This window comes from Xenopus laevis, chromosome 5S, assembly GCF_017654675.1.
Source record: "Xenopus laevis strain J_2021 chromosome 5S, Xenopus_laevis_v10.1, whole genome shotgun sequence".
NCBI classification, from domain to species: domain Eukaryota; kingdom Metazoa; phylum Chordata; class Amphibia; order Anura; family Pipidae; genus Xenopus; species Xenopus laevis.
The window spans coordinates 34,077,596-34,094,369 of record NC_054380.1 but is presented as its reverse complement, the minus strand read 5'-3'; the positions used below and the strand labels follow the sequence as shown (position 1 = coordinate 34,094,369).

At 42.0% G+C, this 16,774-nt stretch overlaps 1 protein-coding gene across 9 annotated transcripts in view; it reads right to left on the bottom strand.

Moving 5' to 3' along the window:
• LOC108717401 (mitogen-activated protein kinase kinase kinase kinase 3) overlaps positions 1-15,753 on the bottom strand; it is a 177,332-nt gene extending 161,579 nt beyond the window's left edge. For 6 of the 9 annotated variants that reach the window (XM_041564385.1, XM_041564387.1, XM_041564390.1 and 3 more), the window contains exon 1: positions 15,438-15,752. In XM_041564385.1, coding sequence (XP_041420319.1) covers positions 15,438-15,533 — 96 coding nt within the window. In that variant the 5' untranslated portion in view covers positions 15,534-15,752. Of the gene's footprint in view, positions 1-15,437 lie in introns of all 9 variants that reach the window. The other 3 variants (XM_041564389.1, XM_041564392.1, XM_041564386.1) reach the window with 2 other exon arrangements.
• Positions 15,754-16,774: the final 1,021 nt, after the last annotated feature.

Here is a 16,774-nt window from a genome sequence, read left to right as displayed (position 1 = left end):
CTATGGGGGGCAAGTGCAAGGCCTCTCTGCCAGTCACATACACAACCTAAAGCAATAAGTAATTGGGGCAGGGCTATAAAAGGGGCAGACTAATTGGAATTGGAACAGACCATTTACAGGTAGAACCATGGCAAAATATGCATCTGGTTAGTATTTTAAACTTCTTTGTTTCACTAATAATAATATTCACAGAGGACAAAAAGCAACTTTTGGAAACATCAGGACAAAATATTTATGTAAAATCTTGGAAAACATTACTTAAAATTAGGGATGCACTGAAATTTTTCATTGGTCTGAACCCGATCCCTCATGAATGATTCGGCCGAATACTGAACCGAATCCGAGCCCTAATTTGCATATGCAAATTAGGGGTGGGAAGGGAAAAGCATTTTTTACTTCCTTGTTTTCTGACAAAGTCACACAATTTCCATCCCACTCCTAATTTGCATATGCAAATTAGGATTCAGCCGAATCCCGCACCAAATCCTGGATTCGGTGCATCCCTATTAAAAATGAAGGAAATGTGGTTGTACCAAAAATAAAAAAAGTAAAATGAGGGGAAAGCGTCGTCGACACTTTAACTGTTCCATATTGATACATTTAGTTGATACATTTCTTATCCTTGTCCCTGCTGAGCAGAATCCCAGAGTTATATTAAAGGCAGCTATTAGAATTGATATATACACCAACAGATGAACGGCAATCCGATAAAAAACAGGCTTTTTATTACTGGGCAATGTGGAAATACATAGGCCTTACGCGTTTCGGGAACACCTTCCCTTAATCATAGGCTCTTTGATTAAGGGAAGGTGTTCCCGAAACGCGTAAGGCCTATGTATTTCCACATTGCCCAGTAATAAAAAGCCTGTTTTTTATCGGAGTGCCATTCATCTGTTGGTGTATACATTTGTGGCAGTGGGGACACTGCGGACTGAGCACCCGACTTCAAAGGGAAGCAGCTAAGTGGTGGTGAGTTGGAGCGGTCCTAATTGGTGTTGTTGAGTTTACTATTAGAATTGATACAATAGTTGCTAATAGTCCACAGATGCTGCTGAGAAATGTATCAACTAATTGTATCAACTAAATGTAGCAAATTGTAACAGCTCAGAATGCCCTTGGATCGCCTAGTTGCTAGATTAGTGTTTGGAAAGTGATAAACCCCTTTTAAATAGAAATAATCCACTTTCTGAAATAAACACTAAAGTGGCAAAAAAAATGTAAAAAGACACAATTGCTCTTATTAAGAAAGAGCCATTAAGGTCCCACTCCCCATCCCTTAAAACTTGCACTCAACCCCTCTCTTTCCTTTTTCCACATCAAAGTGACGGATTCTAAAATCAAAAGTTTTCCAGAGAATATGTGTGCCGCCCACCATGTCTTTGGGACCCCCAAACCTGTCTCCACTCTTCCCTTTCCCATTGAATGCATGCCTCCTCACACCTCACCTCCTGAACAGCCTGGGAAAACTCCTACTGCTTATTGTAAACTGTAAGACCTTTGACTGGTGCAAAGAGTCTATGGAAAGCAGAATAACTTCCAAACTTCCACAATCCATTATTTCTACATGGAACAAGGCTAGAAAGGAGTTGAATGACCCCACCCTAAGGAGGGGATGGTCCTTGCAAGTAAGAGGGAGACAGACAGAAGAGATTTCCTTTCAATCTCAGGAATCATGTTTGTCTCTGTCAAATAACATAATCAACTTATTTTTGACAGTGTTTCACTGGTTCATATTTGACATCTGATTTAACTTTAACTGACCCCAATAGCCAAAAAATGCTCTTAGAGGCTAAAATGTTATTACTTTTTATTGCTTACTCATTCAAACCACTGCATGGGGGCAAATTTACTAAATAGCGAAGTGGCCAACGCTGGCGAAGAGATAGACTCTAGCGCAACTTCGCACTCTAACGCCTGGCGAATTTTCACTCTGGCGAAAGAGCGTTACTATGCAAATTCACAAGTTTTTGTTTCGCCACCTCAGACCAGGCGAAGTGCAATAGAGTAGATAGGACTTGGTCCCAAAAAAACTCTGGCGTCTTTCCCTTTTTAAAAGGTGATAGGCTGAAAAAGATCGTACATTTTTTTGGGGGGTACCTTCCTTCCCCCCTACATTTTCTAACATATGGCACATAAACTATACACTGGGCTCATGTGTATAGTTTATGTCATATAGTTTATGTGTATAGTTTTACATCCACTGAAATGTAACTTCCCGCCGTATGCAAATTATCTAACGCTAGCGCAATTTAGCTATGCCTGCCATAGTAACGCTAGTGCAACCTCGCAAACGTTCGTCGCTGGCGACGAAACTTTGCAACTTAGTGAATTAGCGTTTTCTGCGCCAAGTTGCGCCTGGCCAAATGTGGCGAAGGCGGCAAAGCCGTCGCTGACGAATTTCGCCTGTTAGTGAATTTCCCCCATGGTTTTTAGGTAGGGTTGCCACCTTTTCTGGAACAAAAATACCGGCGTTCCGATATATTTATCTTTTTTAACATTGGGATTACCCATAATTTTTACCGACCAGATGGCAAGCCTATTTCTAGGGTAAGTAAGACCATAGCAACCAGACAGCTATAGAAATACCAAACTGAATAGCTGAGGAACATTAAACTAAATAACCGGAGGGACAATTTTAGAAATAAAGACCACCTGCAAATTGTCGTAGATTAGTCATCCTATAAATCAGGGGTCCCCAACCTTCTTTTACCCATGAGCCATATTCAAATATAAAGAGAGTTTGGAAGTAACACAAGCAAGAAAAACATTCCTGGGAGTGCCATATAAAGGATATGATTGGCTATTTGGTAGCCCTTATTTGGACTGGCAGCCAACAGAAGGATCTATTTGGCAGTGCACCTAGTTTTATACAACCAAAACTTGCCTCAGAGCCAAGAATTAAAATATAAGCACCTGCTTTGAGGCCACTGGGAGCAACATCCAAGGGGTTGATGAGCAACATGTTGGGAATCACTGCTCTAAATAATAGCAAAAGTAATATTGCTTCTTTTAAAGTCTTTCCTTGTGTACAATAAAAGAAATAGCATTTCATATTTCAGTATTGTGTAAAGCTTGTTAGCCCCAACGCAAGCCAGTAACTACAATCTCATACCAGCACACCATAGAGTCATAATCTTGGCCCACATATTTACCACATGATTTGTCACTTTGCAATGTCCCAACCAGCAATGAATGAGCGTTACATAAAGAGAATGAGTAGGATGATACACAGGAGAAATTATAGATCGCAGCAAGCTCTTTTTTTTAACTTTCTAAAATCTCTGCTCTCCTCAGCCCAAATAGCACAATTCCACAGAATCACTATAATTATCTTGGCAGGCTCTGGAAATCCAACCATCTCATCTAGAATATAGAAAGAACTGGCGTTTAAGAACTTGTTTTGTTCAACCATGACATCTGCCCTGAAATCTCTGAAGTATCTTTATTTAGTTGTGTCACATAGTGTTTATAAAGAAGTCAAATAAATCTGTCTCCTAAAAACTGTTTCCTGCTGCAAACAACTCAGTTATGCTGTTAAACATTCAATATAAGTGTCGTGCTGGAATTAGGCAAATCACTAACACACCAATGCTCCCAAATTTCTCTAATATAACCAACATTTCATACTATTGTTCTGGTACTCATATCCAAAAAAAAAAAAAAAAATATCCACTACAGTTGGGTGAATTTACATGGGGAGGCCCATTTATCGAAGGTTGAATTTCAAATTCATTTGAATTTATTTTAATTCAAATATACTCACAATTCGACTTGGAGGTTAAGAAAAAAATTGAATGTCTAATATTCGCTCGAATGGTTTCCAAACTGAAAATTTAAATTTTTCTCCAAAAAACAAAATAACTCAAACGTCAGGAAGGCTATTAACATCTCCTAGTGACTCAGCGGACATCAGCCATTGACTTGTACATGAATATTCAAATTAGGACTGTTCCCATGGTCGAGGTGGGATATATTTATAATTTACATTCGAATAGGGGGATTAAAATTCGAAAGTGTGAATTGTGACACTATGGGCAGATTTATCAAAGGTCGACTTGAATTTTCGAAGTGAAAAAATTTGAATTTCGACCTATTTTTTGTGTACTTCGACTAGAGATAGTCCCAATTCGAAATTGATCATGAAATGTCTCTTTAAAAATTAGACTTCAACCATTCGCCATCTAAAACCTGTGAATTGCTGTTTTTGCCTATGGGGGACCTCCTGGAACCTATTTGGAGTCAATCAAAGGTTTTTTTCGATCAAATGTGCTGCTACTACTTCGATTCGTACGATTCAAATTCAAACTAATAACCTATTAAATCAAAAACTGACCTATTTGGCCAAAAAAAAAAACTTTGACTTAATTTTGGTTGGTCTTTTTGAATTCTAATTTTGAAGTTTTTCAAATTTGAAATTGATAAATATGCCCCTAGAAAAAAATCTCACTATTTTCCCTTTTAAATGAAGAGCTAGTGATATGCATTGTTTAAGGGGTTTACAAATCAGAGCACATACTGTGTTGCTTTGTGTTCTAAATTGAATTCACAACTGATTAATTAACGGACTTTGGGGCAACCGATTTAATGCAGTATGTTACCTGCAGGGGAACATGCAAATGGCACAATTACTGTATGTATTATAGGTATGGGATCTGTTATCTGGAAACCCATTATCCAGAAAGCTCTGAATTATGGAAAGGACGTGATATAATCCAATAATAATCCAATAATCCTTATTGGATGCAAAACCAGTCTAATGGGTTTATTGAATAATTAAATCAATTTCTAGTAGACCTAAGGTATGGAGATCCAAATTATGGAAAGATCCGTTATCCAGAAAACCCCTTGACCCAAGCATTCTGGATAACACGTCCCTTACCTGTATCATATAGAACATTTGCAGTGTGACAATCTTAATAATGCAAATGGCTCTGTGTTTTTACCATCTCCTCACATATAAATGTAAAAGTAATGCTGAAAAAAAAAAAAACATTCTGAAGACACACAAGAGGACATTCATCAAAGATCTAGTCGTCTGAAGGCACAGCGCCTCCAAAGACGGGGATGAGATCCCAACAGTATTTATCAAGGCAGCCGTTTCTAAGCACTGGCACCAGGGAGTTAATAGTGAATCATTACGGACACCCCAGTGGTGCTGGTAATTCCACTAATCAATGAAGTGCTACTTGATCCTCTGTGATAAATCTGTTTGTAGCTACGTGTCAAGCTCTAGAAATAGCTCCTGTCACTCTCAGACTGGCACGACATGTATAAAGTGTACCTGGATCAGACATAACATTCTTAGTGCTAGTAACAGTTTAAAGGTCATGCCACCAGTAACTGACATGACTGCTGGGTGACAAATAGTTTAGAATGTTTATGTATGGCAACGCCTGTGCAACTGTGTGCCATAAATGCTGGACAATGAGCTTTGCCTTACATTAGCCAAATATAGATCCCTCTTATAGCTGAAATATCACGTTTAGTGATTGGCGAATCTGTCCCGTTTCGCCGAAAAATTTGTGAAACTCTGAAAAAAATTGTGAAACGCATCGAAGTCAATGGGCATCAAAATTATTTTGACGCACAATTTTTACACGAGCGACAATTTTCACACGCGCAAATTTTTTTACATGCGCAACTTTTTTGTCCAAATGCATTAAAGTCAATGGGCGTCAAAATTATGTTGACATGCTACAATTTTTATGCGCTCAACAATTTTTACACGTGCAACTTTTTTGTCCAAATGCATTAAAGTCAAGGGGCGTCAAAATTATTTTGATGAGCGACAATTTAAATACAAGTGACTTTTTTGCTGCAGAAAAAAAATGTGCGCTGGCAAACTTTTGCACCAGTTTCACGCAACAATTTGCTGGTGGCACATATATATATATATATATATATATATATATATATATATATATATATATATATATATATATATATATATATATATATGTTAATATTGCCCATCATTGCCCACCATTGCTTTACAAAGATTATTCAAATCATTCCATAACCCAGTGGAGTTTACAATCTATGTCCCTACTTCATTCACACACACTATGGTCAACTTTATCAGGAGCCAGGTAACTTGACTGAGCTGAGCTGTTTGCAGCCTTCCTGACATTCAAGCTTATTTTGGGGAAAAAATTCTAATCAATTCGATTCGATTAGAGTTTTCGGGTCGATCCTATTAACCAGAGTTTAAAAAAGTTGATTATAATATAATTATTATTAGATCTGGCCCGCCGGTATATTGCCTCTACAGTGTAAGCTACTGATACACAAGCTGCTTGTGACACTATTAGAACTGAGAGTCCCACAATGCACTGCTAGTACAACACAATGTAAATCAAATGCGCGCAAGTCCTTCTTCCGCTTGTCACATACAGCTTGTGTATCAGCAGCTTGCCTGTGGAGCTAGCGTTACCCCTAATTAGCATACAGCGTGTAGTTAAAGTACAATGGACGAGTATGCTGCAGCAACTACATTACACTACACAAGGCCAGGGAAACTTAATAAAATTAAATAGAGGTCTTATATTGCCCTACACATGTGCCCACTGTAAAGTTTAGGTGCCAAATGTAAGAGGGAAGGCGGGTACCGCAAAAAACATTTTCAATCTTTTTCAGCCTATCACCCAGTAAAAAGTATGGGACGTAGAAAAATTGTCAACTATTTTTGAAGAAACTCATATCTACTCTATTGCACTTCGCCTGGTCTGAGCTGGCGAAGTCAAGTCTGGGGCAAGATGTAACGTTCAGTAAAATCCGCAAGTTAGTGAATTAGCGTAGTTACGTCCCTTCGCCAGAGCGCAACTTCGCCTGGCGTTAGGGTGCGAAGTAGCGATAGAGAATGTGTACTTCGCTAGCGAATTTACGCCAGCACCCGTTAGTAAATCGGTGAAGTGGAAAAATTACGTCCGCTGGCGAATTTTCGCTAGCGTTAGCCACTTCGCCCTTTAGTAAATTTGCCCCAAGGGCTCAAGAAGGTAGAAGAGTTGAAAATTTTGATTTATGATGTTTTATAGGAAATAACTTCTGTGTTTTGTTAGTTCCAGGTTCAATATATACAATAAGATCATTTCAATTTGTTTATAATAAATACTGAACCTGTTCGGCCCTCGTTTTTTAAAATTCGGCTCAGCGTGCATTCGAGTTTGACACACCTGCACTGAAGTGTTTAATTTTACACCTGCGGTCCATCATCAGCCATATGTTACTGTCCCTTTAGAAATAGAGCCAAGACATAGAGGATACAAAAAACACATGAATCTTTAATCATGGCAGGCAGGAAAAGCAAAACAACTGTCATACTTGTGAGATAACATTCCATACTTGATAGAGCAGGCCAAAAGAAAGGCAGCCAAGCTGAAAAACCAAATTCCAGCGAATTCCTACAGTGAAGACCAAGTGCTTGCATCTCAAGTGTCTCAAGTCCAGGAAAAACAAAAGCAATTATGTACTGAAAACTCGATCCCCCATATGTAATAAAAGGCACTACGTTTGCCCAAGGGCAATAACCCATAGCAACTTATATATATGAAATTTATTAATAAAATTGAATTGTTAAAACTCGATCGCATTTTATCAATCTGAAAAGTCTAATCGAATCCGATTAAAATTTAAAAATAACTTGATTCGCGTTTTCCCCCGAAAACAACTTGAATGTCAGGAAGGCTACAAACATCACCAAATTGATCCCTGGACCTCTCCCATTGACTTATACAGTAATTCGGCAGGTTTTCATAGTCGAATTCGAGTTCTTAAAGGGCCAGAGTATATAAATCTCAAAAATTCTTAAATCCTTTAAATTATTAAATCTTAAATCCTTTAAGATTCCTTTAAATTATTAAATCAGTGCATGGTTTCTAAGGTAATTTGGACCCTAGCAACCAGACTGCTTAATTTAGAAACTGGAGAGCTGCTGAATAAAAATCTTAACTCAAGGACCACAATTAATAAAAAATGAAAACCAATTGCAAGTTGTCTCAGAATATCACTATCTAGAGCATACTAAAAGTTAACTGAAAGGCGATCAGCCCCTTTAATACCAGCTATGTAAAACATTCAGGATTGTCTTTTGGATTTAGCTCCATAAATGGATTTTTCTGACATAGCCAAATTCTTGGGATTCTCAACAAGCAGGTAGATGCAGTATAAGTGAGAGCCTACAGGCATAAGGTTTGATTTGTATGATGAAGAAATCAGGGGGCACACTTACAATAAAACCAATGCAATTCGGCACAATCACCTTCATCTGGCCCTAAAGCATCTCAGTCCTGGTGGAGCTGCATGTTCCAGGATGTAACTGCTCCAACTATGGGTCATATGAGGATACGGAACAGATGTCACAGATCCTGGAAAAGCACCTGAAACTGCTTTCAAACATCAACGAAACAAACTAGTGGAGTTTCAGGTATTACACAACTCAATTCAAGTTCCAAACGCCAGCCGAATCTAGTCCAGGGGGCACTAAAGCTGTTCTGGTAGCTTGAAACAGCCATTACATATTACAACAGCTTTTGACACTTACCAAAGTGTTTCCAAACCATAACCATGAATTAAATATATGCACAGGTGGTGAAAAATAAATGGGGTAAGCTCCCCACCTGCAAGAAATATGGTGTTTGTGCGACTCTCTTCCAATGCTTTTCATATATGATTGACGTGTGCTGTCCATCTAGGGAGCTCTGCACCACCAGACAGAAGTACCATAGGAAAGGAGAGAAGATGGGGAAATATTCTATATTGGACATTTTTCCTACAAGCCACTAAGATTAAATTAATGTTAGCCATTGTGGAAAAATAACGTTAGCAATACAATAAATGCAACTTAGTTTTTTGCACCCTGTGTTAAACTGCGGACAACCAAATGCACGAAAATTGAGAAGTTTCACTCAATTAAGAACTTTGGCTTATTTACAGTCATACAAAGCCACTGCTATGGGAGGGAACTTTCTTGAGCTACGTGCCATTGCCCTAAAGGGAAATGATGCAGTTTCCATATATGCTACATCTACTCTAGAAATAACTATATAAATAAATTAAACAGATCCTGCACTTTGCCGGTCACCCCCAGTTAATTGTGCCAAAAAAAGTCGAATACTGTTGTTTTTTTTGCACACTGCCTTCCTTGCTGTAAATGACCCCTCTAGTGTTTAAGTGTTTTACAGTTTCTCTAATGTATATAAAAGATTTTTTACCTTTTCCTCTGTGTGGCATATGCTAAATTTCTAGATCAGTGGTGCTTGGACTGCATGACAGTATAAAAGCAGAGGCATGTTTATTTCTTACTGGAGCTGCTACCTGTTATAAGGTAAACAAACAGGCCTTTGCTTTCATACTACCTGCCAGACAGACATTCCAAACTGAATAGACAAATCTAAACTAAAAGTTAATTTTAAGATAACCACCCCCTGCAAAGATAATGGAAAGCCAAATCTTAAAAGCAAAATATAGATCACAAGGCCTAAAGGTGGCAATAGATGTTACAATTACTATGGTTGCAGGAAAGATCGTTAGTTTTCAGTACTAAAGGTGGCTGATCGAGTCAGCCACTTATTGGCCCATTTATGAAGCCCTGCGACGGGCTTCCCAGATCGACATCTGGCGGACTTGATGCGGTCCTGGGATCCGACCACCCATACTCCTTGCATTATGATCCAATCGTTGGGCCCTAGGGTCCACGATCAGATCAGTCCAATATCGCCCACCTCAAGGTGGGCATATCAGGGAGAGATCCGCTCGTTTGGCAACATCTCCAAACGAGCGGATTTCTCCGTGTATGGCCAACTTTACTGAGCTGAATCATCAGATATACAGGTAGAAACAATAGAAGTCTACCAGAATCTGAAAATTCACCACTAACAGTGGCTGATGTTAAGGTGCCTTCAAAGGCGCCCAATCAAAATTTTACAGTCAGCCCAATCGACGAACCAACCCGATATTCAAGTCTTTTGATGAGATCAGTCGGCTCATCTCCTGCCACAGACACACCGAATATTTTATATATATAATATATTATTGGTGCGTCTATGACAACCTTTTGGCACATGCAGCAGAGCGGAGGTCGACCAGAAATTGCCTGTTTTTGCATTTCCAGGCTGAGCTGCACTCCGCTGTGTGTGCCTGCTCGCAAGCAGAAGCTGCACTGTTCAGTGCAGCCCAAGGGACTGAGCAAATCCACTTTTTTTAGCCTGCAAAAAAAATGCAGACTGAGAGTAGCAGAGCCAAAGTTCTGTGCACCCAAGGCCTGAGTTTGTTTGTTTTAGGGCAGGGATCTCCAACCTTTAGAACCCGTGAGCAACATTGAGAAGTAAAAGGAGTTGGGGAGCAACACAAGCATGAAAAAATGTTCCTGGGGTCCCAAATAAGGGCTGTGATTGGCCATTTAGTAGCCCCTATGTGGATTGTCAACCTACATTGAGGCTCTGTTTGGCAGTGCACCTGGTTTTTATGAAACTAAAACTTACCTCCAAGCTTGAAATTCAAAAATAATCACCTGCTTTGAGGTCACTGGGAGCAACATCCAAAGGGTTGGAGAGCAACATGTTGCTCACGAGCTACTGGTTGGGGATCACTGTTTTAGGGTAAGGTCACACCTGGAGATTCAGGGAGATTTAGTCGCCTCGTGACTAATGGCCTCTTTTTTGGGGCGACTAATCTCCCTGAACGGCTTCCCCCTGTCTTCCGCCTGCTAGAGTGAGAAATCGCCTGCGGCACGGCACTCGCGGTGCTTCGTTTTCCGAAGTCGTTTCACGTTTTTAGTCTGTAGCCTTTTCTTGAACCTTGGATCTCTAGTTTTTAACTAAAACTGCCAGAGTGCCTTGATGAGTAATTTTATTTTGAAGGATGGTGAGAATTGCAGTCCGGTAGCATCTGGGGACTCAAGGTTAAGAATTAGTAGTCTAGATTTTGTATCACAATCTGTTATTTGTCATTTCCTAATAGAAATGCAAGTAGCATAAAAAAATTATATGGCATTAAAAGCAGCACAGAAAATACCCAAACATCTCTGACATACAGAAATTTTGTTTCTCTAACATTATGTCATACAACACTTGTGAATTTTGTATATAATTTTTCATATTGAAAATGCATATAAACACTAATTTCTCTAGGTGCAATCTTTTAAGTAAGAACAAAACTACACAGATCTCTGTAGTTTGAATGGGACAAAGAAACAACAAGTACTGTGCTAATTATCATTGCATTTGTCCCTGCTCACTCTCTGTCCCTGGCCCCTGTATGGCACAGCCAGTGCTACAGGTGATAAGTCAGGCATGGGCAGTGCTACAGGCAATATCTCTCAAAACAAAAAATAGAAGTCAGGCTTGAGTTCTTCTGTTTGTGTGTTAGTAAGGGCTATGTTGGCACACAGCCAGTGGTACAGGCAGTAACTATCTCTAGCTATCTCACAGAGGTCGTGCAGGCCATAGCCATCTCACAGACAAAGATGCAGCCCATAGCCGCTTCACAGACTAAGATGCGGGCCAAAGCCCTCTCACAGAGGCCGTGCAGGCCATAGCCCTCTCACAAACTAAGATGCAGGTCATAGCCCTCTCATAGACTAAGGTGCAGGCAATAGCCCTTTCACAGACTAAGGTGCAGGCCATAGCCCTCCCACAGACTAAGGTGCAGGCCTTAGCCCTCTCACAGTCTAAGGCGCAGGCCATAGCCCTCTCACAGACTAAGATGCAGGCCATAGCCCTCTCACAGACTAAGGTGCAGGCCATAGCCCTCTCACAGACTAAAGTGCAGGCCATAGCCCTCTCACAGACTAAGGTGCAGGCCATAGCCCTCTCACAGACCAAGGTGCAGGCCATAGCCCTCCCACAGACTAAGGTGCAGGCCATAGCCCTATCACAGACTAAGGTGCAGGCTATAGCCCTCTCACAGACTAAGGTGCAGGCCATAGCCCTCTCAAAGACTAATATGCAGGCCATAGCCCTCTCACAGACTAAGGTGCAGGCCATAGCCCTCTCACAGACTAAGATGCAGGCCATAGCCCTCTCACAGACTAAGGTGCAGGCCATAGCCCTCTCACAGACTAAAGTGCAGGCCATAGCCCTATCACAGACTAAGGTGCAGACTATAGCCCTCTCACAGACTAAGGTGCAGGCCATAGCCCTCTCAAAGACTAATATGCAGGCCATAGCCCTCTCACAGACTAAGGTGCAGGCCATAGCCCTCTCACAGACTAAGATGCAGGCCATAGCCCTCTCACAGACTAAGGTGCAGGCCATAGCCCTCTCACAGACTAAGATGCAGGCCATAGCCCTCTCACAGACTAAGGTGCAGGCCATAGCCCTCTCACAGACTAAAGTGCAGGCCATAGCCCTCTCACAGACTAAGGTGCAGGCCATAGCCCTCTCACAGACCAAGGTGCAGGCCATAGCCCTTGCTTTGCCCTGAAGAACAGACTGAAGTTCTCCATGCCATGACACAAGGGTAACACAATTGAAAGATCTGACATTGGCACAGTTATAAGTCATTGTAAATTGCAAAGCTTCCTCATCTAACCATTCGACTTACTGTAGAACATCACCTGCAATACGCCTTCCCATGTTTTCACTTTTATTCTGTCAGTTTGTTAATTCTAGGCCTGGAACACTACCAATTTGCTCATTTAGGGGCCTAGCAAATAATATTGAAAAGCTTTCCCTAGGTCTTGCACAACCATTTATAACTGGCCTTGGCATGGGCCAGGCTATTACTTGCTCTCTATCCCTGGCACAGGCATCAGCTAGTACCATCTAGCCTAACATATATTTCTCTCCTGCCCTGACACGAACAGATAGTAATATCTAGCACAAGTTTTAGGATTGTCATTAAAGTGGACCTGTCACCTACACATAAAAAACTGCATAATGAAAGTCCTTTCCAAATTAAATATGGAACCCCAAAAAATTTTTTCATTAAAACATCCATACCTGTTATAAAGGTGTTTAAATATCTAAACTGTCAATCAAATATTACCTGCCCCTCCTCTATGCCCGTGGCATAGAGGAGGGGCAGTCAATTACTTTCACTTTCCATTCAGCACTTCCTACATGTCACAGCTCTCCTCACATTCCCCCTTCCCTCCTCAGGCTCTATAATTGTGTAGGGCACTGCACATGGACATTAGGTCCCTCATTCTGGTTCATACACAAGATTTTGGGGTGATACACAATTTCCCTTAATAACCGTGTCCACAAAATGGCAGCTGCCTGCTTGCTATGATTGTATAATTCCAAAACAGAAGGAAACAAAACTTAAATAATAAATACAGTGTAAGTAAAGTTTATTTTGCTCAACTAACATGATAGAAAAGAATTTGAAATTATTTCTTAGGGTGACAGGTCCCCTTTAAGGCATAGCCCATGCAGGTGCAATAGGCTTGTGTGGCTTGAACATGCAGTCAGCTTGTGCCAGGCCCAAAGATCACTTGTGGTACCCAATTGTCTATAGAACTGGTACAGACTACCAGCTAGTTCTCTTTAGTACTGGTTGAAAATACCAGATTATTGTATATGGCCCTGGCAAAAGCTAGAAGTTGCTCCTCTATGATCCTACTCTCTGGATCTGACACAAGATATCAGCAACTGTTCTCTATTCTTGTCACAGGCTTTTGCTGTCTGGTACTGGCATAAACTATTAGCTAGTTCTCTAAGGCCCTGGCACAGGCTATCAGCTTTTACTCTCTGGTCTTGGAATAGTTATAATAAATAATACGTTCTCTAGGGATTTGGAACAGGCTTTCAGGTAGGGCTCTCTGGCTCATAACCCATCAGCTTGTTCTCTAGGGAACTAGAACAATCTAATAGCCTGTACTCTCTAGCTCTGGTACATGTTATCAGCTAGTGTTCTCTGGCCTTGGCAATGAACACTTAGTTCTCCTTGACTATGCATCCTACTAACAGCTAGTTCTCCTTGACTATGCATCTGACCAACAGCTAGCTCTCCTCGACTATCCATCTGACCAACAGCTAGTTCTCCTTGACTATCCATCTGACCAACAGCTAGTTTTCCTTGACTATCCATCTGACCAACAGCTAGTTCTCATTGACTATCCATCTGACTAACAGCTAGTTCTCATTGACTATCCATCTGACTAACAGCTAGTTCTCCTTGAATATCCATCTGACCAACAGCTAGTTCTCCTCGACTATCCATCTGACCAACAGCTAGTTCTCTTTGACTATCCATCTGACCAACAGTAAGTTCTCCTCGACTATCCATCTGACCAACAGTTAGTTCTCCTTGACTATCCATCTGACCAACAGCTAGTTCTCCTTGACTATCCATCTGACCAACAGCTAGTTCTCATTGACTATCCATCTGACCAACAGCTAGTTCTCCTTGACTATCCATCTGACCAACAGCTAGTTCTCCTTGACTATGCATCTGACAAACAGCTAGTTCTCCTTGACTATGCATCTGACAAACAGCTAGTTCTCATTGACTATGCATTTGACAAACAGCTAGTTCTCCTCGACTATCCATCTGACCAACAGCTAGTTCTCATTGACTATCCATCTGACCAACAGCTAGTTCTCCTTGACTATCCATCTGACCAACAGCTAGTTCTCCTTGTCTATGCATCTGACTAACAGCTAGTCCTCCTTGACTATGCATCTGACTAACAGATAGTTCTCTCTGACCCATAGCATAGACGTCAGCTAAAGCAGTCTAGTTATGACACAAGCCATCAGCTGCTCCTAGCACAGGCCATCACTTTGTGTTCTCTGGCACTGGCAGAATCTCTCAGCTATGTCTCTAGTTACCTATTCACTGGGGTTTTCTGGAACTGTCACAGGCTCTCAGCTAGCATTCTCTCAGCTAGCATTCTCTGGCCCTGGCATAAATCCTCTGGCCCTGGCATATAGTCTTCTCTGACTATGCACTAACAGCTAGTTTACGGCGTCACATACTTCTATGGCCTTGGCACAAGTTATTAGCGCTCTCTGAACATCACATTTCACACGTTTCTCTCAATAGTTATGGCACAGGCTACTTATAATCTCTTGCTTGGCCTGGCACAGAGTACTAATCAGTGAGCCAGGCACAGATTATATGCAGCTTCACTCTTGCTGTATATCCATTCCCTATTACCCTGGCAAGTGATCATGTAGCTGTGTGAGTGCCACGGGCTACTTGCCCCCTCACTGGCCCTGGTACAGGCTGTTGGTCAGATCTCTCTGGCCGCGGGGGAGGGGGCTTTTCCCGCTCTTCCTGTGTCTTATAAATATGAAATATATAACGTGTGTCAGGCTGTTACAGTGAGTCCCTGGCGAGAGAGCAGGGCTACTTGTTTACTCCGGAGAAGTGTCTGTGTATCTGCAGCAGCAGGACAAACACTCCCTCTGTGCCCATTGCTCTGTGGCCCTGCGACTCCTCCATAGCGCGTACTTATGAGCAGCACTGAGCAGCATTCGCACGGCTCTCACCTTATACACATCTCCATACGTGCCACTGCCAATCCTTTGGATGAGCTCGAAATCCTCCTGGGGGTTCCTACGAGAGAGATCACAGCCCGTGCTCATCGTGTCCGCCCGAAGGGGCACCGGCACCCCTGTTTCCCACGCACTCCCCGGGACTGGAGACCCAGATCCCTCTCACCACAGTAACCAGTCAGTTCTCAGATCCCGCTTGAGCCCACGGCCCCCGTAGATACGTACAGTATCCAGTATAACAGATCCTAGTAATTGCACAACATGGCTTCCGAGCCGGCCCTGTGCGCCTGCGCAGTGCGGGGGCAGAGGCCTGTGCCAGGGGTGGAGAAATAAGGGCATGATGCACTAAGGGAGGAGAGCATGATGGGGGTGAATACAGTAAATGGAATGCCCTGGGTCACGTATATGGGGTCTGATAGCACAATGAGTGTGACATACGAAGGGAACGGCAGAAATAGAAGCAAATAGCAGGGTGTGGGGACTGGTGTGAGACTGTGTGGCTTGATAAAGGGCACGGGTGGCCCGAAACGTTTCGTTTCTGCTGTATGCTTTGGCTTCAATAAACCTCACTTTTTTCAGACATTCAGTGTACTGCTGACTTATTCTTCATTGAGGCTCCCTGCAGTCATTATGATGCGGCCATGCTGGTGCCCAGGTAAAGGGGCCACTGGGCATCTGAGGGACAGTCAATTTTTGCCATTATGTAGACAACATTATCGCTGGTTTTATGGAATTTGAAAAAAAAAAAAATCAGTGAGGGTAGTTTTGCAGCATCCCATTCCCAAGGCCGTTTTTCTTGCTCCCCAGTAAGTTATGGGCTCATTTGCCTCAGGCTTGCCTGAATAACTTTATTTCTCCATAATCTCTCAAATGAGACAGGTCTGGACTGAGAATCAAAATAGGCCCTGGCATTTCAGGTTTCCAGAGCAGGCCCGGACTGGCAATCTGTGTGTTCTGGCAAATGCCAGAGGGGCTGCTATAAGGTGCCATAGAAATTCACTATTTAGTGGGCTGGTGGGGGCTGTTTGGGCCTCTGCGTGGGCTGATTGGGCCTCTGTGTACCTAAAATGCCAGTGCCTATTTTAATTCTCAGTCCGGATCGGACCCAGAGGCCCACACAGACCCCACCAGCCCACTAAATATTGAGTGTCTATGGCATCTTACAGCAGCCCCTCTGGCATTTGCCAGAATCCACAGCTTGCCAGTCCGGGCCTGATTTGAGATATCTCCACTCTATAACTGTGCATTTTCTGTTATTTATAGAGGCAATTCACCTTACCCCAGGTACTATTAGGCTAAATACAGGGCTTGCTAAAATTGTTATTAATATG